At 41.1% G+C, this 22014-nt stretch overlaps 1 protein-coding gene across 1 annotated transcript in view; it reads right to left on the bottom strand.

The window, feature by feature from the left end:
• Window positions 1-2825: 2825 nt before the first annotated feature.
• ATP10A (ATPase phospholipid transporting 10A (putative)) overlaps window positions 2826-22014 on the bottom strand; it is a 118481-nt gene continuing 99292 nt past the window's right edge. The window contains exons 13-21 of the mRNA XM_055702287.1: window positions 21061-21245; window positions 19392-19713; window positions 17386-17462; window positions 13191-13316; window positions 7837-8037; window positions 5565-5645; window positions 5370-5474; window positions 4824-5011; window positions 2826-4144 (exon numbers count right to left, since the gene is read on the bottom strand). Of these exons, the coding sequence (XP_055558262.1) occupies window positions 3439-4144; window positions 4824-5011; window positions 5370-5474; window positions 5565-5645; window positions 7837-8037; window positions 13191-13316; window positions 17386-17462; window positions 19392-19713; window positions 21061-21245 (1991 nt within the window). The 3' untranslated portion in view covers window positions 2826-3438. The remainder of the gene's footprint in view (window positions 4145-4823; window positions 5012-5369; window positions 5475-5564; window positions 5646-7836; window positions 8038-13190; window positions 13317-17385; window positions 17463-19391; window positions 19714-21060; window positions 21246-22014) is intronic.

Consider the following 22014-nt stretch of genomic DNA (forward strand, 5'->3'; position numbering starts at 1 on the left):
GGCAGCTGAAGAGAGAACTGATTTGAAACAAAAAGAATTAGTTTGCTTAATATTTTCTTCCCAAATGTGAAATCTGTTTGTCTTTTTTTCTCCAAACTGTGCTTTAAATTACATTTTATTTATATTATTTTACAACGTATCTCCCAAAAGAAAATGGAGACCTCTTGCTTGCTGACATCCTACTGACCTGGTTCTGTGCCCCCAGGTATCTCGCTGTGTGGTTTGGCACGTAGAGGCCTCAGTGTGGCACATCTTCCTATCGATCTGTAAGCAGGCAAGCAGTCCTGCTGAGGTCACTGCTCCATCCAGCAGGATTATTTATTTGGTTTATTTAAGACTAAAGTCATACGTGTTTGCACGACTGCCACCATAATAAAGGTATTTTCTCTCTTAGTACAAAGGGAGCATTTACACTTTAGGCATATAAAAATATATCTTTAAGGATTTTTTTCTTTTTTCTTTATTTTTTTTTTCCCCAGAAAAATACAGCAGTTATTGAGGCCTGATTCCCAGCTGGGGTAAGTCAGCTTGCAGACATCGGAGGGGCTGTGATGGTTGTAGCAGCTGAGGATCTAGATCTACAGTTTCCCTAAATATATGACACAGATGTACTACTCTCACATTCACAGAGGCAACTTAACACAACTATCTGGCAGCACATGAGCACCTCTCAGTCCCAAAGGAACATTTTTATCCCTTACCTACACAGTCTTTGAAACACTGAAAGCCCAACAACTAAACTGTATCACAAAGGCACAGTTAGCAAGGAATTTAGGTTCTTTTTGATGAGAATATCATCAAATACAGCTCTGAGCCAAAGCCAGTGATGTCCCAGCCCTTTCTGCTCCCAGCACCAGGCAAGTCCTGTGAAGGCCTGCAGGACACCAAATACACTATGGAAAGATGTGGCAGAGTCAATAAGCTCAAAGGACCCTCACCTGCCTGCTGGGCTGCTGCAGTAACTGAGAGAGGGCACACACATGTGACATCCCTGGCAAGCTCCTGCTATGACCCCGTGACACTCTCAAACTGACAAAATTTAACCTCTTGCAAACTTGTGAACTCTGCCTACCCGAGTTCTGACACTGTGTCCTTCTATGACATCCTGTTTTACAAGCAGAGGAGCGTTTCTAACCAGATGGCAGCATCTACACGTTTCAACACGTTACTCGATTTCCTCTCTGACATTAAGACACTGCAGTTCCACACAGGTGAGTTATTTACAATGGCAATCTCTGCACAGTTTGTGTTAAATACTGCCAGCTAACCTTGCAAAGAGTTACGTGCAAAATCATCCCAACAGAGTTACTATCAACACTGAGAAGGTTGGTAGAGCAAGCAGAGATGTCCAAACTTGGAGCTGTCTCACCCAACCAGAGACACTTGCAAAGGTTTCTCCACCTGAGCTGAGTCCCGCAGGCTCCCTTTCCAGCAAGTGGAGAGGAACAAGTGCTGTGAGGGCATGGGACCCTGCCCTGCTTTAGAGGTGTGTGTCAGAATGCCCACTCCAGTGGTGCCCAGCTTGTGTTGGCACTGATGGGGCAGATGCTGATCTACCTTCATGGAAACCGAGTGCCCACCCTTGCCACCTCACTTCTATGGCAATTAATATAAAGCACAGAAACGTCAAGACATTTTCAGCCAGTAACAAATGAGTCAATAGATGTGCTTTCCTCTGCTAAAATCTACACACATAAAGCCACGTTCCCCTTTAACCAGAGGCTTAAAGGGAGAAGTTGTGCTTCAGGTACATACATTTTTTTTTAATCAATTGCATGCCTAAAGCTGTTCACAGGAGACTGAAAGAGTAAGTCCCTTAGCACCTTTTCCCTCTCCCTAGTCAATTCTAATCCCCAAATGCAGTTTGGCTACACGTGGGTGTGTCACGTTCCATGAGGGTAACATATTTTACAGGCTGACACCTCTTACTTAGAATGCTTTCATCTCCTCCTTTCATTGGCATTTTACAGTTTCATATCATCAATTCTGTCTTTGGGAAAGAGGCCAGTGTATAAATCTTTGAAAAAAAAAGGATCCCGAATGTATTAGCAAGTGACACATGGTAGGCACTGTAGCTTAATGGGCTGAAGCGATCCATTACACAGAGCGTGGCACAGAGCGTGGCACGAGCAAGTCCTGGCCTTACACAATGTGTGGCAAGCAAGGCAAAGGCCATTCAAAAACCTGCGATACAGAAACAAAGAAGTGCAGCAGCTGGTTTGTACGAGGTCATGGTGACTAGGTATGAAAGAACCAAGCAGCCTTCCAAGGCTAAACCCTTCTGAGACGTGTCAGGCCAGCACAGTGCAGCCACACACGCATGGACAAGTGGCGTTTTGTGATTTACAACCACATAAAGTTGGATCAGGCATAACCTCAGAAAGCAGTGCAGCTCCCTGCTTTCAGGACTGGGCTAGCCTGTCTTAGACCAAGCTCAAGTAACTCTGCATGGCACTGCACCCTCACAGCTGGTCATGCCCCTTCCTAATCACCAAGGACTTGATTTATCCTGGCTGAAACAACAGTGAAGGTGCCTAACAAATCTCCACCCTGCCCGTCCTCCACTCCCCACTAGTAAGCAGGGATGACTTCTTCAGCAAAACCAGCCTACTCATGGTAGTGCTCCAGCACAGAAGATCACAGACCCTCCCAGCTCAAACTCTACAGATGACACAAGGCACCAGCTCTTTGCCAACAAATCATTCCTCACAAAAACCCAGCAGCTCTTCTTCAGAAGCTGAACAGCCTGATATGAGGCCATGGCTGGCCAAATGCTAGCTACACCAGGTGAAGGGCTGAATTACTATTAATGCCAGACTGGGATGTCACTTTGCAATATGGCTGGTCATTTATTTATTGTTTTATCATGACACATAAAATGCTATGGCTGCAATATCAAAATACAGTGCCACTTATAAAATACCAGTATTATTAATGCGGTGGTAAGATAATGTTAACATTTACAGAGAGGTGTATAATAATTCGATAGTCTTGCCTAATGGTTTGCTCCAGTGACAAAACACCCTGACAAGCAGATGATGGATGGATAACAGTGCCTATTTATTATCACAGTTTTTGCTCCTTGATTACTGAATGGCCTATAATGATACCAATAATTGTTGCTGAATCTAATCCTTTTGAATATGGTAGAGAGGTCTTTTTCTTTTACAGTATGTGTCAGAATAAAAGAGAAGCATCTGAAAAATAAAAGAGACGGCATTTCCTTACAAAATGAGATGAAAAAATAAAACAATATAAATGGAACTTTCAAGTGTTTCTTTTTATATTTAAAGCTCTTATTTCAATATACTGTATTTAAACATTTTTAAATAATCATTCTGTACCTTTGATTTTCTGTTTCATCTTTGAAAACAAATAGAGTAATCTCACTATAAATGTGTGCAAATAGAAAATATATAAATATATTTAAGGCCCATGTCATAAAAAGGTGGTCTCGGAATTGTCATTTTTACAATGCTCAGCTGGGGTCCCTTTCATTTTGTCCTGCAAGTTATTTGAGCTCTGTTCTTTTAAGCCTTTGAAGTCCACATGCGAAGAAGAGCCAAGCACACACATACTGTCCTGTGTTTCATTTTGTAAACTGCTTGATGACACCTGTAAAACAGTCCCAATGCGACTGAACAATGGAGTTGATGTGATCCACCTGAACAAACTGAAGTTTGCTTGGTCAACTGCTGAGCTCCATGGGAATGCTGCTCCCACAGGCAACGACTCCATCTCTGAAGTGCCATGTCTAACTTCATGAAATCCCATGGACCTTTCCAGACTACTTGCAGATGAGGGGAGTTTGTTTTCCCCATACAACACAGCACCCTGGGGACAGGCAGCCACAGTCTGATCTGCAGTATGTTTTGCCTTTGTGTGCTCTTGGAAAAGTGACTCCCTTGTTTGAGGAGATGTTGGCAAAGGTGTGCTTTGGTTATAGGCCTTGTAGGAATCACTGGCATTTGAGCCAAGGCTTGGTGAGAATCTGTCTGCAAAGGGTTGTGTCTGACGTACTGTTTCCTTTACATTCAACTTGGTCAGAAGCTGGGTGCGGATCTCTGGGGGTAGTTTACTCAACAGGCATCCAAGCTGAAGCTGGGTTGGGAATAGTGTTCCCTGAAGGGTTCTGTACAGAAATCTGCAAGAGGAGAATGTGCACGTGAAAAGAACTGAAAGAAGGAAGTACCCAAGATATTAAGAGAAAATATCCAAGAAAAAAAGTACAACACAAAAAAAGAGAGTTTTATGTGCCTTTCTTATGTTCGAGACAAGCTTCCAGACAAAAAGCTCTGAATGCTGTGCTAGTATTTTGCTTAATAACAAGCAGTGTAATAAATCTGTGCCTTTAGCCAGTGATCGACCTTACATGATCTTTCATCTTTCCTGATGAGGAATCAAAGACAATGGGGGTCATTCTGCAGAGCAGACTTCCTACATCCATAGGTAGTCAAGAAAGTTCACAACATACTATCAGAATTTCTGTACTGTGCGTGTTCACGGAGGATGGGTTGAATCTGGAAGCATCATGGAAAACCTCACAGTAGCAAATCCCTGCATGGCCAGGAGGTTTGACCAACAGTCTACAATTATCCCACTCCTGTGGTCTATGGTCAGGAGCTGTGGTCTGTTCCTGTGGTCAGGAGCACAGAAGAGGTTAAACAACCTGACTTCATATAATCAGCCACTGAAAAAAAATGACTTGGCTGGTAAGGCAAAAAGAAAGAGGGAGACTGGAAAAAGAAATGTTCCTTGCCCTCCCAACCATAGGCATAAAGTGCTTTCACATATGATAAAAGATATGAGAGAAGATGCAATACCTGGGCAGCAATGCAACGACTGGTGATATAATGCAAGTGAAATAGAACATAGGGTCTCCCATCAGCCTTTCCATAGTCCAGTAGGGATTGGATGGAGGATGGCATACTGGGCAGGAAGCGTTGTAAACCAGAGCCACAAAGAAAAATAAAAGGATACTGAAGATGCAAGATGACCAGTGGAGAAAAGTCTAGAACAAAAAACCCCACAAAATAATAATGATTCTTTATATTCTGAGAAATTTGCTGTTATTCTGAGTTGAAGCTTCTTAATTTCTGGCACCAAATCCATGTACAGTGAAGAATTTAAAGCACAGTGAAGATTTCAGAAAATTAAGAGAATTTTCAAAAATTCTCATTATAGATACAGCACTACAAAGCTGTTCACAGTTCACAGTTTAAAACCTTTTTTACATTTGCTTAAAATGCTCACTAAAAATAGAACGTGCTGAGGGAATGGAACAACCATCTTCTGTTTTTGAAGAATGGCACTAAGAAAAGAATTACATATATGTCAGCGAGTTTCTATATAAGCCTTGGGTTCCTTACCCAAGTTTTGGTTTCAATAGCCAAATGTAGTATGATGGTGAACAGTGCTACTGTGGTGATGGGAGTTCCCCAGGAGAAGATATCCACCTCTGAATCATAGTAAGTCTGTAAAGAAGGAGACAGAATTCAGCCCATGCTGTGTTGCCAGTTCTCCTCAGAATGCTTGAAATCAAAAGTCTTAAACCAAACACTTACAAAATAGGGGATGAAGAAGCAAACCAGGCTTTGATACATAGCATCAATCATGTTCATCCAAAACATGTGTGGTTGGTACTCCTGTGGCATAAAATAAAAAAAAAAAAAAGAAAAAGACATGAGAGCCTAATGAAAATGCTGTTAGCTGGGATAAGTATTTTGAGGGGGATATTCCAATGGACACTTTTAAGGGCTTCTGCAAGTAGCTCCGTGACTTTGCCAATCAGTTAGACACCCTCAGGGATGAAGTATGAGGAGTCTACCTGAAAGTCACCCTGCTCTGGGAGGTGGGTCCTCTGCTGCTCCCCACCCCCCCCTCCCTTTCCCCCCTAGCAGAGGGTATAATTTGAATCTGACACTCAGATCAGTAAACATTTATGAAGGTGTCCAACTCTATGCACTACACTTAGACCACTGATTTCAGGAGGATCTCTCTGAGGTGTAACCATGTGTGTAAATGGGTTTTAGACACAAGCACAGGGTATTTATTCACAAGACAAAAAACAGAAAATGTACACATACTTGAAAGAAGATCCACAACAATGGTCTTCAGCAGTTAATTCACGCAGGAATATATGCTATGTTAGGAATATGTATATAAAACATAGATATATATAACACATATATCTCTGTGTGTGTGTACAAAACTGCTCACCAAGAAACAATATTAAACTAACATATTGGCTTAAAGAAATAAACAATTGAAGAGGTAAGGATGGTCATATAAAAGACCTAGATATAAGAAAAAGTACTTTGTAAATGGCAAAATATTTATTTGATTTTGGGATATAGGCTACATCTCCAACCACTGGGTTCATAAAGGCTCCTCCCCTCTATGGAGAATATTACTACAGCCTAAAAATGGGAATTGAAAGACACTAAAGAATGATGGTGTTCTTTGGCTTACTGAAATAACATGTGGTTAAACACTAACAGGTGGCTCAGAGGGACTGTGTTATCTCAATTGTTGGAGACATTCAAAACTGGACTAGATAAAGACCTGAGCAACCTCATCTAGCTTTGAAACTGTTTTGACCAGGGGTCTGGATCAGATGGCCTCCAGAATTATTCTATAATTCTACAGGCTTTGAGTCAGTGATATCTTTTTGAAAGGGATACTACCTGAAGCAGGACTTTTGGCAAGTTTTAAAAATACCTTTTTAGGTAACTATTCACAGAATATGCTCACTAGATTTCAAACAAATTCAGAATAGTCCCTAGGCTTGCCTATGAGAGGTAATTGTACTGTGAACCTGGGAGACTTCTCTCCTTGGTTTGCCAGCTGAAGACAGGTAGACACAACTTCCCAGCAAGCTTAAGCCATTACAAGATTTCTATCACCTTAAAAATGTGCAAGAAAGGAAGGTATTAAAGTTACAGATTAAATTTTAAAGTACAATACACTGGAACAGAAGAAGTGTAGAAAATGGAAAACAGCTGGGTGAAAAAGAATTTAGACTAAAGTACTAAAAAATAAGTTACACTAAAATTTTCCTTTCATTTTTCCAGGACACTGTCTAGCAATAGCGCTGGATGTGAGGGGTACCGAATGCAGGTGTACAGTTAACGGCAAAACCCACTCACTGTCTCTTCTCAGAGGGCACAATGGCAGATACTTTCAAGAAAGGCTTTTGCCTTGGAAGCAGCGTCTCAATATAAATAGTTTTGCCAAGCAGAAAGATTTTCCCACAGTACACTGTGGCTGTAATTACCAGAAATGGTTTGGCTTGGATCCCTCCTGCAGTTCCTTCTGATTTCATTGTACAATTCATGCAGATGGGGACAAGGTGTTTTCAACAGACGTTTCAACTGCTGTCATCTGCTGGTGACTACCTCCCTCAGAGTCTGTCTGTTGACCTCCACGCTTACTCCTTAAGCCACCTTTCTCTTCTGATGTTTATAAAGGGCTGGGGCCTGAAGTTCTGAGTAAGTACTGTGAGGTTATAGTGTGAAAGTCCGCACTATGCAGTGTAATCTGCTTTACTTTTGTTGTTATTTGTGAGCCTGGACCATAAACGGGGTGTTCAGCTTAGGCTGACTTAAAGCATCCAGCCTTCTCTCCTGTTACATATTTCAAAATACAACTGGGTGGTATTTTTTGTTGTTTTAAATGTACTTTTGGCATTTAGATAGTTTGATTCAGATGAGAAATATAATGAAATAATAATGACTTTTCAGACTGTTTTTATCAGTCATCCATCCTTTGGGAGCAGGGTTGGTTTTCAGCTGAAACTAAAGACATTTAGGAAAAAAAAAATCAAGAAGTTTTTACCTCCATATTCTGGCCACTTTTATAAAGCTGAGGTACAGCAATTAACACTTCAGCTGGCACATCCTTATCCAGCACACCAGTGATCAGTTGTGGAAGGGAAGAAAAGAGTAAATTAAAGAAGATGAGATACCACTGATCAACCATTGATGAGCCAGAGAACCCGCAATAGAACTGGTACCAGAAGAGAAGGGCCACAAACATCTGAAACAGAACAAGCAATGCTGTAAATATGACAAGGTATGCAGGATCATCAACAGCACATCATTGAGTTCAGAAACCATCCTGATGCCAGTTCTGAAACTCACTGATGCCCTGGCTACTTAGCTAAGCTGCAAACATTTGGCACTCCTGCGAGTTTGTGCTGCTGGAACCTCAGATCTCAGGTGTCAGGGATGACTTCACACAAAATTAACTTTCAGTTCAAGTGAAACTCTGAGGTGCAATTTAACTAACCGTAAAAAGCCCTCCCAACCATCACTGATCTCTAGGTACAGGAGTACCGATCTCATAGCACTTGCATTACTATCATGAATAAGCATTTCCATAATAATATTCTCTACTGGCTTGAGATGTTTTGGGAAGCTCTGCTGATCTTCAGTAGGTAAATGCAGAGCTTTTTTGCAAGACCAACACGAGACTAGCAGCAGCAAGAGAAGTGAAACTGTAAGGTCTAGTAAAGCTGTCTTAACTGTCCTATCTTTGTGCTTTGAAACTCAGCAAATAAGCAGTGCTGTAACAATTCTTGTCTCTCTTATTCTTCAGCTGTACACACAGCCGCGCTAGGACTCTTCATGTGGTAATTACCCAAAAAGGGACAAACCACACAACTCATTTCTTCTACAGTCTCAGCATGGAGAATCCAGAGGTTTTTAAGGCTCTGGAGAGGTGCTGATTTCACCTGGTGAGGGGGGATTTGAGCCTAGAAAAAGGCGGGTGGCTGCTTAGGAAAGGAAATAAATTCCCAGGCTTAGTCATCCTAAAATTGCCGTTTTTATTATTCTTTGTAAAGCGATTAACACTAAATGGAAGGCAATCAGAAAAACCTCAGCAACTGTTCCTCGAGGGTTTTCCCCATTTTAACCATGAAGAAGGGAAATGGCATCACCTCTCCTTTTACTTCCTCTTAACTTTGTATTATGTTCTCAAACGCTTTCAGCCAGCTGGAGTATGTTAACCCTTCATCATTTTTAGATATACAGAGGAGAGTCTAGATCTGTTCTATCTGTAAGCCAAAAATGTGGTTGAAATTTAAACATGGGGGGAAAAAATGCTATGGTCTGCTTAGTCAGTGACAACTGCTATAAGGAGATTAAGCCTGTCCTGTGAGGGGGAATTGCCACAGAATAAGAGTCAGTCCTGCTGCGTGTAAATGTACATATATGTGTTTGTATATATAGAGAGAGTATATATATGTTCAGGCAAGGTTTGCATACTACATTGAAGTAGCCTGTATATCAGCAGCAACATATATATCTCACTGTTTGTGAGCCCATACTATAAAATAACATATTAGAAATTAAACAGTAGCATTTTGGATGGTCTGGATGAGAGGACTGAGTGCACCCTCAGTAAGCTGGCAGGTGACACCAAGCTGGCTGGGAGTGTTGATCTGCTGGAGGGCAGGCAGGCTCTGCAGAGGGATCTGGACAGGCTGGATCGATGGGTCGAGGCCAACTGTGTGAGGTTCAACATGGCCAAGTGCCGGGTCCTGCCCTTGGGTCACAGCAGCCCCACGCAGCGCTACAGGCTTGGGGAAGGGGGGCTGGGAAGTGGCTGGTGGGAAAGGGCCTGGGGGTGCTGGTCAGCAGCCGGCTGGACATGAGCCAGCAGTGTGCCCAGGTGGCCAACAAGGCCAACAGCGTCCTGGCATCTATCTGAAACGGTGTGGCCAGCAGGGCTAGGGCTACCCCCCTGTACTGGGCACTGCTGAGGCCACGTCTCAAACACTGGGTTCAGGTTTGGGCCCCTCACTGCAAGGGGGACGTGGAGGTGCTGGAGCGTGTCCAGGGAAGGGCAACGGAGCTGGTGAAGGGTCTGGAGCACATGTCCTGCAAGGAGCAGCTGAGGGAACTGGGGGTGTTTAGCCTGGAGCAAAGGAGGCTCAGGGGGACCTTATCGCTCCCTACAGCTGCCTGAGAGGAGGCTGCGGGCAGGTGGGGGTCGGTCTCTTCTCCCAGGTAACAAGTGACAGGACAAGAGGAAACAGCCTCAGGTTGCTCCAGGGGAGGCTTAGATCGGATATTAGGAAAATTTTCTTCACTGAAAGGGTGGTCAAGCATTGGAACAGGCTGCCCAGGAAGGTGGTTGGGTCACCATCCCTGGAGGGTTTTAAAATACACATAGATGTTGTGTTTAGGGACAGGTTTAGTGATGGACTTAAGAGTGGTGGGTTAATGTTGGACCTGATCATCTCAAAGGTCTTTTCCAACTTAAATGACTCTATGATTCTATGAATTATTTTCAGGGTCATCTGTAGAAATGTTTCTGTAAATACATTACAGGAGACATTATCTTCCACTGGCTAAACCAAAACTGAGTTACCAGAGCTAACCCTCTTCAGTACAGTTTGCTGGGAGATGGCAATTTCATTTCAAAATTGAACAGATTTTGAAAATGATTTCCTTGACACACCCAACACCCAACAAAATTTCCTGAGTCTTTTCTCAAAAAAGAATTGCAATAAATATATGGATTTAGATAGTTCTCTGTCATTGGAAATAAACAAAATCCAGCTAATCCTAGACCTAAGAAATTTTCATCTCTAGAGCCTTGCTAAAATTAACCTGTCTTGTAAACAGTATGTCTCTGACAAAAATGGGTAGTCTGATGAAAATACAGTGAGCTGAAAATTTTCCTACCACCTCTGGTACGGGTTTCAGCAGTGCTGTCAAAGAAAACTGTACGAAAAAATGACATTTCAGTAACTAAGCTCAAATCAGATTTTTTCTCCCTGAAATTTTATTTTTTATTAAACAAGCATTTAATGTATCTTCAAATATAATGCTCCTCCTTGCTTCTGTGCATTACCTCCTTGAAAACGTAAAATAAAATTTACATAAAAATAGAATTAGATTTTAAATAAAAAAGGTTTTCCTTTTTTTCTCCCAGATGAGACTGTTCTAGGAATGTGGCCCCAGACATAATTTCTCAGTGAATGTCCAGTGCTGTCTTGCAGAGATAAAGTATAAAGGGGAAGAAGCAGTGCATGCTTGTGCAGGTAAGATTTTGTTTATATGAAACACTTTTTCATCCAGCTCAGATATTTCTAGTCATGCTATGTTTTAGTTTATATTTCACTTGTATTTTTATTATCTCCACCAAGCTAAACATCTTCTTGGATAAGACATCTGAGTTTCCAAATAGCTTTTGCAGCGACTTGGAATTTAAACATTGAGTTAGATAGGTTCTAGTGGGGAATGGAAAATTTCATACTATGAGCAAATGGGAAAAAAAAACACTTGAGGAAACAGAAAACTTGCAGAATGTTTGCACTGTAGCTGTATTGACCCTCTTGTGAAGAACCATCCAGAATAGTCTCCTTGCAAAAGGATCAGGTGCTCACATCTTTCATTTCTGAATATTCTTTCCTTAGGGGCAAGCACTGTATCAGACATATTCATGTCTGCATGCTGGATACCCCACTACAGTTTTAGAGTCAGTAGCAACAAGTATTGCTCAGAAAGCTCCCAAGGCTGCCAAAGCAGAGTCAACACAAAGAGATTTCTTCAGTTATATTCTAGCCTTGAGGCAGCAGCTTCTGAAAATGTCTTACTAAAAATGGCACGAGAAATACTCAAGGGGAGCTGTACCAAAGGAAATGGAAGATTTTACAAGACCTGAACAAAATGTAGATGTATAAACAACATCTCTGGCTGCTGATTGCTTCCAGCAATCTTATTGTCTTATGTGTATTACCCTTGGGTGTTATTATTTATTTTAATGTAAGATAGCTCTGTATACACTTCTTAGAAGTTCAGATTTGATACTCTCAAGGCAAAGAGTATCTTGGAAACGTACAGCACTGGGTGGGGGGAATACAGACGTTCAGCATCATTCAGGATCAAGCCTTAAAACTCAGGCATATGAACACCAGCATATATTTCACAGGTGGCTCTCCACTCAGTGCAGCATTATTTAAATCTGCTTGCTATTTCAGACTCAGGCAGCAGTTCAGATCGTCCAAGACCCTTCTTTCTTTTTTGTCTGGAAGGATGCTTGCATGCAGTTTCTCATCAGACCACAGAAGTTATTTTAACACGCTTGTGTTAATACAAAGACACTTTGTTAATTCTTTAACTCCCTCAAGTATTCCTGTGATGTTTAAAATTTTGAGCAAGTTATGGTCTTCCCCCAGTAAAATACCAACCTTCAGACTGAAATCAGATGGGAATTAGTTAGGCCACCAATTAAAAACAAGCCCTGGATTAGATTAAATTTGGAAAGCAACTTTTAAAAAATTGAGAGCCATTTTTTTTCTGATATTGAGGACAAAATCCAGTCTCCTGCTCAGAATTCGTAGATTTCCCTCTGGAGCAAACAGGTCTGAGAGCTCTGACTCTCCGCCTTTTCCATCTTCTTCATATCCCTTGCTCCCGTGGTGATTTGTAGGTGTTGCAAGTGAGCAGATCTGTGTGTCTGCCAGTGAGTCCCACCCAGCTGATGGAATTCTTGGTTGTCTTCTTAGGCAGTTTTCAATCAATCATCTTTGTACTCCAAGATCAATGCAAAGGGCCTTTGTTAGGGCCAAGGAGTCGAGCTGCTACTGGCTCAGTGCCCAGTACTGGACTAGCTCCCGTTTTATACACCAGGGAGGAAACGCAGACCCATAGTCTGTTCTTTACCACTGTGTGCTTCCTTTCTAATGAACTCTTTTGGTTAGTTGGAAGTGAGATAAAGCAAGAAACTGCCCTCCTAATCTCTGCCACCTGAGACACAGAGAGGACTCAAATTATCTCAGGTCACTAGGGAATATGCACAGTGATTCATAAGCAATGACAAGATAGGGTCAGGAAGAGAAAACACACTAAACTCCTACTTTGGACCAATGCTGAATGGCTTTGGCATTAAAGACTCCTGTGTCTAGCCAGCTAAATTCTGCAAAACTGATCTATAAAGAAACTTTTCTTCAGCAGTGCTTGTTATTTCTGTTACCTAATTTGCACATTCAGCAGGACACTGTAGCTGTTATGGAGTGGGTCCTGTATTCCTGCAAATGGCAGCCAGCTGTCTCTCAACTCTGCAAATTTCTTTGTAGCTTATTTATAAACCATTTGAAGGCTGACCTAATGCTCACGTAGCACAAAATAAACCCTGGAAACATGTGGTAGCATAAAGCTGCCAAGTCAAACACTTACGGCATTTTTGTAGAAGAAATACAGCACCATGTTGGCGAGTCGGGAATAACACCAGTGGCCATGAACAAGCAAGAGCTTCTCCAAATGCCGGAACCTTGGGATTGCAAAGTCACTTGCCATCACCGCCTTCAATGAAAGAAAAGTTGGAATCATTATTGGAAAGCGTTGCTTTCAACACCAGCAGTGAATCTAGCCATCTTCTCAACCCATACAGCCAATGGAAATTGTACTGATGAAGAATGAAATCCATTACAGTGCATCTGAAATGCAGATATTGTTGCATCGGTTTGGAATACCTATGAGCAAACCTGGCAGCTTGGCAGAACATGCAAGGCAACGTGGTCCTTGCCTAAAGGAGATTACAGTCTACATTCCAGATGGTGACAAGCAGCAGCAAAAAGCAAGAAGTGGGAGAATGGCTGGCAATTGCAGTTGCATGAGCATGAAGGCTCAGGGCCCGTGTGTGTGAACATCTTGGTGGCTGTAATTTCTCTCTCTGTAAAAACTATGGGGTACTTACAGGGTAAGTAAGAAATGAACTTCCAGAGAATACAATAAAAAAAGCACAATTAACTGGTTGCATCATAATTACTGGACTTTAAAAGACAAAACTATAAAAGCATTAGTTTTAATTACATTTGCAATCCTGGCTCATAACGTTTACTTGCCTGTCCTGAGATATCAGTATTTTGAGGGATTTTATAAATTGCATGTTTTCTGTAACTGTCTATGAAAAAATCACACTAGATGAGATGCCTCCAGGACTGTGCAGACTGCCAAATCACACTGACAAAATGAATCACCAGTTTCTCTCTACTTCTGACTAAAATTCAGGGTACTGTACATCTAGATGAGACTTTCTTGTAAATGATGGTGATACCACAATTGTTTCATGATCTTCCTTATCCTTAGGATTGCATTAAGATTTCATTTAATATTATTTTATATTTCATCTTCTATCTTGGTATCACCTTTCTCCTCACAGTTCAGCAAAAACATGAAGAAAAGTAAAAACTTCCAAAGGAGCGATGTCTTCATCACACTCTGCAGGGTGTATTTTTAACTGAGACAGCTTTAAATTTTTCCTAATTCGCTTTCTTGGTAAATCATCAAAAGGGCTGCGTTTTCCCAAGTAACTGTTTGTACAAGCTATTAAAACAAACTCTAAAACAGTATGCAAGAGAAGGTGTAATAATTTGTAATTTAAGTAGTAGATGTGCATAAGCACTGGGACATTTTTTAATATGTTGACACAACCTGGGATTTCTCAGGTACTGAGACACACTTCTTGTAACCTCCCTGCACAGAACAGTCTCATTTGTCTTGCAGACATACAGCTATCTTGCAGTTTGAGGAGAACAGAGCTGTGCTATGTCTGCTTCCTTGAACTCCACCCCATCTCAGCCTATTCCAATGTCAAAACAAAACTGTTAGCTTCTTTTCATTTGTGCTTCTAACACAGTACTTCGCAACACGTTGTGAGAAGTGACGGGTTTTTTTTCTTTTTTATTGCATTTTGATTACTGTGAGGAACAGTGAGGAAGATAGTGTTATCCAACTACATTTGCTTGTTTATTTTGTCTCAAAATATCCCCTTGATTTTCACATTTTTATTTTTTCTTCCAGCTTTTTCACAGGAAAAAGTGATTCATGCTCCACATGCTTCCATAGAATGTGGAAAGAAAACAAGTCAAAGAGTATTGCTGTTTTATACATCTAAATAAATGCTCAACGCCTTCTGAGTACCTGTATGTGTAAGATTCTGACAGTTGTTTACAGAAGAGAGGTCTGCATGGTTCCTTAGGACCTTGGAGTAAAGGAAGGGATCTATAAACATTTTCCACTCTGTTGAACTTTCATTTAGAAAAACCCCAGTGGTTTAATGGGTTAATGAGCAAATCGTTTTCAGATTTGAATACACCGCAAAAGCCAGGGGCATTGAAGACTGGTTATTCTAAGTGTATGAACTCAAACGAAAGTGGCATAATGGGGAGAGGAGTAGAAAAATGCTATGAGCACTGTATGTCTGCATTAAGAAAAAAAGTGATCTGAATTAATACGTAGATGTTAGGAGCTGGTAAGTTCACAAGAGATAGTAAGACCCAAGAAGTTTGGGTCAAATGTTTTTGAATTGATACGCTTGGAGGGGACCCCACAATGCCAGTCTCCTCTGGGGTCTCTGGAGCCTGGACTGCCTGCAGAGTGATACCGCAGAAATTATGCAAAGCTCTCTGATCCTGGTGAAGGCTGTGGAACAACAAATACATTTGGTATCAGCTTAATTCAAGACCTCCTTTTCTTCTGCCCTCTCCGGCCATCAAAGTCAGACTTACAGGGTCCATGGCTGGGAATGCCATATGCATAATGAGTACCTGAATATTTTTGTGATAGCTTCTTTCCAGTATAATTTTCTCCTGCTAACATGTTTGGAGAAGCATTTTTAATGGACTGCAGGCCCGAAATCTGTCTGTCTGAAGAGCGCTGATGGCCATCCATTTGTCCTGGAGATTACTTTGAACCCACTGGATGATTACAAGAACAAGTGTAATAGCTATGCTGGGTCAGACTATCTTCCCTAGTAACCAACCTCCAGCAACAGCCAAGTGAGCATGCCTTTGGAAGAGTATATGAATAAATAAAAGAAGACATGTACTGACTTTTCTCCAGAGTACTGTCCTAGTTTCTGGTGATCTGCATGTCAGAAAATGCAAAAAGTTGGCATGCAAATTCATAGCTCAGTCAAATTTTTGTTTCAAAATATTTGTGTGTTGAACCAAATAAATTAAAGCATGGAATAAAATTCTATAGCCAACCTGCACATTGTGTGAAGGAGGCCTTTTTTCCCCTTTCAAGCAAAACATCCAGCCAGTGTTGCAAAAAATGCAATGTGGGTCAGAGAACCACCCACTGGTAACTAAGTTAAGGAGCATGCTCATCTTCTCAGGTCCTCAGGATGGAAACATTTCCCACCTTCTCTGAAGCACTCTTTGACATATACTCAGCTACTCTGTTTTCTGAGGCGATCAGCCTGCACAGCAGCCCAAACACAAGGTAAGTTGTAGAAATAAGGTATTCTCCTCATCCTCTGTGTCTTACTGCCACATCTGGTGCTAAGACTGCAACTGAACTGCACTAGAAGTAGAGGAGGTAGAGGTAATAGGTAATACAGTATGTAGTACATCCTATACATATACATCCTCTCTTCTGGGGATGGGGGAAGTGCCTCTTATACAGTGGTAAATACAGTAATCACAGGCTGAATACATCCAAAAGACTACAGGGGCAAGGCCCCTTATCTTGCTTTTCCCTGTGGCAGGAAATGGGGAGAAAACCAAGACTTGGAATGCTATGTAGGATCAGTGGTTCTGCAAAGGGCTTCAGTTTTCTCTTTCTTCACTGTTCTGCTGTCTGAATAGGCTGAATGAGCAAGATGTGTGGGTGGCTGGGTTAAGGGTCACCATCACACCATGCAAAGAAGCTGCAGCATCTGGATGGGCTTGTGCAGCTACTTCACAGAAACACAGAAGCAGTACAGGAGAGATTAGAATAAAAGTCAGAATAAGTGAACCTTTGTAGAAGAATGAAGCTGGGTTAATTAGCATTGATAATATACAGCTGTGGGCTGACTTCAGGGGTGGCGGGGTGGTCGATGTAGACAAGGTGCAGCTGTGGCTGGTTCTGTTAAGTGGTTGAGAGCCAATGAAGAGAGAAGAGGAGGAAGCAAGAAAAGAGAGAGCGGGCCCTGGATGAGGTGAGACGAGGAGAAGGCAGCAGAGGGACTGGCATGAAGAGTATGCTGGTATGAGATGGTAAAAAAACTTGTTGTAGCTGGCTAGTTTGGAGAGTGCTGTGACAAACATTTATCTCCTAAATAATGCATAGCTGAACTTTTTTCCTTCTTTTAACCTCTATTTAATAAATGATTTAACAATTAAAACATATTTCTTAGAGGAATTTGATAAGTTGAATTTTCTGAGAAGGCAGCATGTTTAAACTCACTATGGACCTGAGAACACAAGCTCAAACTGAAGCTGAAAGCATTGTTACAATGTGCAACTGGGACCCCCCAGCATGACTTGCTACTTCTCCTTTATTTGTGCTGGCTATCCAAAGACAGCTTGGTCAAGCTGATATATGGGAAGTGCCTGTTCCACCCTTTCATGGGAGAGCTTTTTCAGTGAACAAGCAACATTACCTGCATGCCTTCTTGACCAGAGATCCCCACGCCAACATCTGCCACTTGGATCATGCTGACATCATTAGCACCATCACCTAAAGATGACAAGATCAAGATCTGTTGTCACTAGTAGGCCAGGAACACTTAGCAGCAGCAAAGCAAAGGAAAACCGCTTGTTATTGAGTTATTGGCTGAGTATAGTAAGGGAGATGTGTACTAAGGGTTTGGTGGGTATAGTAAGGCAGATGGTGGTTAGGAAAGGGTCCATCTTCGGAATATAAGGTTTGACATTTGGCAAAGCTGCCATTCTGATCTTTGTAGACTTTTTTTTTTTTATCATGGAAAAGTAAAAATAAACCAAGTTCCTTTCTTTTTAGTAAAACCTAAAATTCAAGTATCAGGCCTGAATGGCACAAATACTTAAAAATTGGAAGGCTAAGAAAGAGCTTCCTGGTACTTCTGCTTCTTAACTAATTGTCTGCCTGCAATCAGGTATGACTAAGAATGAAAAGTGCAAGGACACCTAAAGCCAATGACATTGTCTACACAGTAAAAATACAATAAAATTAAAAAGTAGATGAATTCTTGACTTGGATCAAACAGTCCAAGATCTTTAGTACACCCATCACAGGCAGATTTAACTGCAGTGGTTGTACAGCCACCATCTCTGGCTCTGCTTCCAATCATGATACCGCAAGTGATAGGTGACATAGAAAGGATACCAGAATGGGACATGGAGAGACTCCTTAACCTCTTAAATTTACAGGGAGTGTGCTAGTGGAAAATGAGACTCTGTTAGCTGATGACAAGACACACTTGGTTTTAAACTTCAGTGGCTGAGGTGCACATTCACATCGCACTCCCAATTTCCCTGCTGTTGGCACATACAAGAGTGGTATCTGCTCAACTGACAAAGCTGACGTCTTTGTGACTGTACAACACAACCCTAAGTTAGCTCATGTTGGTTAAAAGGGAGGATATAACTGCTAGGCTTTTAAGCCAGAGCAGGAGCTCATCAACTCACAGGCTCAAGATGCTCAGAAAGAATGAAAACACAAGCTTCCCAGTCTCTACTAGTGTTTTTAAGCATTCTGGATAATTCAAGTTAACAGCCAGACGTTTTTGACAACATATGCAAATGATTATGTCCACAGTCAGTCAGCCAAAGACATAAATTCAGTATGAGGGAGGCATATTTGGGCTAGATATAATATAGTGAGCATAAGGATTATTACAATCAGCACACATTTGGTGATGTGGATGTTACAGGAGCCTTGACAATTATTATATATATCTTTAGGGTTTCTTATGGGTAGGTCCAACCCACATGTGTTCCTGCTGCGATTAACTAAGACAGGTAGATGAAAGCTAGTGTGTTTGTGACAGTACTGCAATCGTATTTTCCACTGCAACATAAGCCTAACCTTCAGCTGGCTGACTTTTCTTATGTAAAAATCATGGAAACATGGAAGATGCTGCCAGTTTTACGACAGGTTGACTGACAAAATCTCCTCTTCACCAGCTGAGTGATTAGCTGGGAAGAAGTGCAAATGCTGGCACGATGCCAGTTGTAAATCCATTCTCCATACTGACAAGGCCAAGTCATATCCTGTGCTGTATGGCTGACTTGTGATGAAAAATGCAGAATCTTGAGTTTAAACGTGACTGGATGAAACAACACTGTGCACAGTTTTGTTCTGTGCAATACAGTGACTGCAAAATGGTTATCTGCACAGCAATCAGCTAACCCAATTCTTCACAGCTGTGTTTGGACATGCCAAAACCTCACAGCATACCTGGGTCCTGATTACTTAACATCTGTAGGAAGAAAACCCAAATACCACTCCAGAGTTCTATCTTGGTTTTGAATACATATGTTAGAGGTGTCTGACACATTTTCAGACAAAACTGGAAGGCTCTTTGAATTCTGAGGCAGCTGGAAAGTTCCTATTGCAAGTCAAAAAATCAAAATTCTCAAGGCACAGTATTCATGAAGGCAGACTAGTTTAAACTGAGATATTTACCTATTGCCAAGGTCATGGCTTTGAGTTTGTCTCTGACTAGTTTCACTACCATGCTCTTTTGGAGTGGGGTTGAGCGACAACACAGTACTGAACGGCATCGCTTGGCTAGTGCAAGAAATTTATCTTCTAGTGTAGGTTCCAGGGCGTAAGCTAGAGTCCTTCCATCAATCACTAGGCCCAAGCTGGAAAGCACAGAGGAAGAGGGTGGATAGAGAGGGGTGAACCCAACAGTCATGTTTCCAGTAGCTTCGTCTATTGTGTTGTTTGAAAATTTAGACTCTACGCATTGCAGACACTGTTCCAGCAAGACAGCACATGTCTCCTGAAAAAAAATTCAAAATAAATATGCTTGAGAGAAAAGAACATGTATTCAAATATTTGTGCTTGCTGTATATTTAGGCATAAGGAATATGGGGAAAATATTAAATTTGCTGCACTGTTAAAATTTTAATTTCTAATAATCTTCTATTCACTCTAAACACACTTAATTCTTTCAGATGTGACAGCAATGAGAACTCGAAAGGCTTAAAATCTAATTTCTCTTTAACATGCAGTATTGTATGCTAAACTAATTTCTTTTAGCTCCATCTCAGAATAACAGTGCTGGGAAATGATATAATCAGTATCAGTACCAAGTTAAATATGGTGATGAGCACCATGTACACGCCTACAACTCAGATCAAAGAGTTATGCATTGTTAAAGGCCAATTAAAGGTTGTTTAAACTGAATTCTCTCTCCTAGCCATATTCAACTAAAAGATGTTATCGAGAATATATGAACATTTTAAATGAAATGCTATTGGTCTCACAGCAAAGTATGACAAAAAGGAAAGATCATGGAAAATCAATTTACCAGTTCAGTTGATACACTCAAGAATGGAAAATGCTGTTATCTTTTCTTCCTTTTCGAAAGAACCTGGAGCTGGATACTGCTGGCCTACCTCTCCTCTGCTGATCTGAAGTTCAATTTTATCACCCCATTAAAGGACTACAGCACTATCAGTCTGGTTCCTTGTATGTTAGACCATATCAGTAAACTCTCTGTGACTGGCTGCTTGCAACAACTTGAGCACAGGAAAGATCAGTAATTCAGAAGAATTAGAAAAGGTCTGTTAGCAAGCAAGGCATTACTGTAGATGTCGTTTTCTGACTCTCAGTGTTAGCATCGAAATTTAAGTATTGCTTCTCCAGAGAAAAAGCCACCTGAGAAAACATGAATGACTGCGTTATTTAAACACTACATTTCAGTGGTGTAAAATAAAGCACAGATTTTCAATAGGTTATCAATTGTTTTCTGCCTCAACACATGTTTAATAACAGGTTGCTTTTGGAGACCTGTTAGTGCCAATAAGCTAACCTAGGGATGTTTTGAGAATGCATACCAAAGAAAGGCATTCATTTATGCTGCTATGGCATCCTTTCATTCATGGTGGAGCCCACTACACACAGTTACATGTTTTCAGTTAAGTTTGTGATACATGACACTGACTTAGAAGCATGATTCACTGAAAAGTATTCAAAGACATGTCCTACCTGAAAATTACAGATGAAGCAGGAAAAGAAGAAAAAAAAAGAGGGAAAGGAAAAAAAGCCATCAAACTTTAGTTGTACAAGCTGAAAATAAGGCAAAGCTAGTTCACAAGTAAACTTGTGTATTGGATCTGCTTACTGGTGATTCAGCATTCAAAGTGATGATTTCTTCATCGTGATCTAGTAGCTTGCAGGCATATGCAATATTAACAGCTGTTTCTTGCTTGTCTCCAGTAAGAACCCAAATCTGCAACCCAGCTTTGCGCAAGTTTGCAATGGTTTCTGGAACACCATCCTGTAAACGGTCTTCAATGCCAGTTGCACCTAAGCACAGAGAAAAAGAAAAATACTCCACATCAAATGAACAGTTAACAGTTCACCTGAAATTGCAAGCTTGGATTTTTTGAAAAGCAACAACAACAAAAAAAACCAACCCAAAATCCCAAACCCAAACAGCAGTCACTTTTATTGAGAAATAGCTAAACTACCAATGGTTGCGAGATTAGGGCACCTTTTTGGGGGTATCAGGAAAGAGGTGTGAAAAGTAGCTGGGTTAAACATCTGCATCAACAGTCATCAATAAATCCAGAATTCAAAACTTCAAAAGTTTTTGAAACTTTTGAGAAAAACTGATGCCACTTCTAGTCTCAGAGGTTCACAAGGCTGATGTATCTTTCCTTATTGTCTCTATGCTCTGTATCTTTACCATCTTTACCATTCTTCCAAATGTTGCTAGAGAAGATACTGCTGCTCCTAGAAGATAATTTCGGTTCTTAAGGCTCTCAACTGCCTTTCCTCAACTAGAAGAGGCTGGGTGACTAGAGATTTCTCCTTTTTCAAGGGGAGTGACAGCGGGACTGCAGCTTGGTGACAGCACATTAGCCTGAGGACACAAACTTTTTCCTGCCTTGTTGCTGCTCTTTGCTCTTGCAGAAAGACACTGGTTGACAAATGAGATACAGCAGAAAACAAATCATAAATCTGTTGGCCATGATATGAAAGTAAAATGTGGCTTTCAATGTATCTTTCTATCTGTTTATAAGAGACTGGGTATATTTCCTACGCTTACATAAATGAATTGTCAGAGACAAGA

Source organism: Falco cherrug, chromosome 2 (genome assembly GCF_023634085.1).
Source record: "Falco cherrug isolate bFalChe1 chromosome 2, bFalChe1.pri, whole genome shotgun sequence".
NCBI classification, from domain to species: Eukaryota; Metazoa; Chordata; class Aves; order Falconiformes; family Falconidae; genus Falco; species Falco cherrug.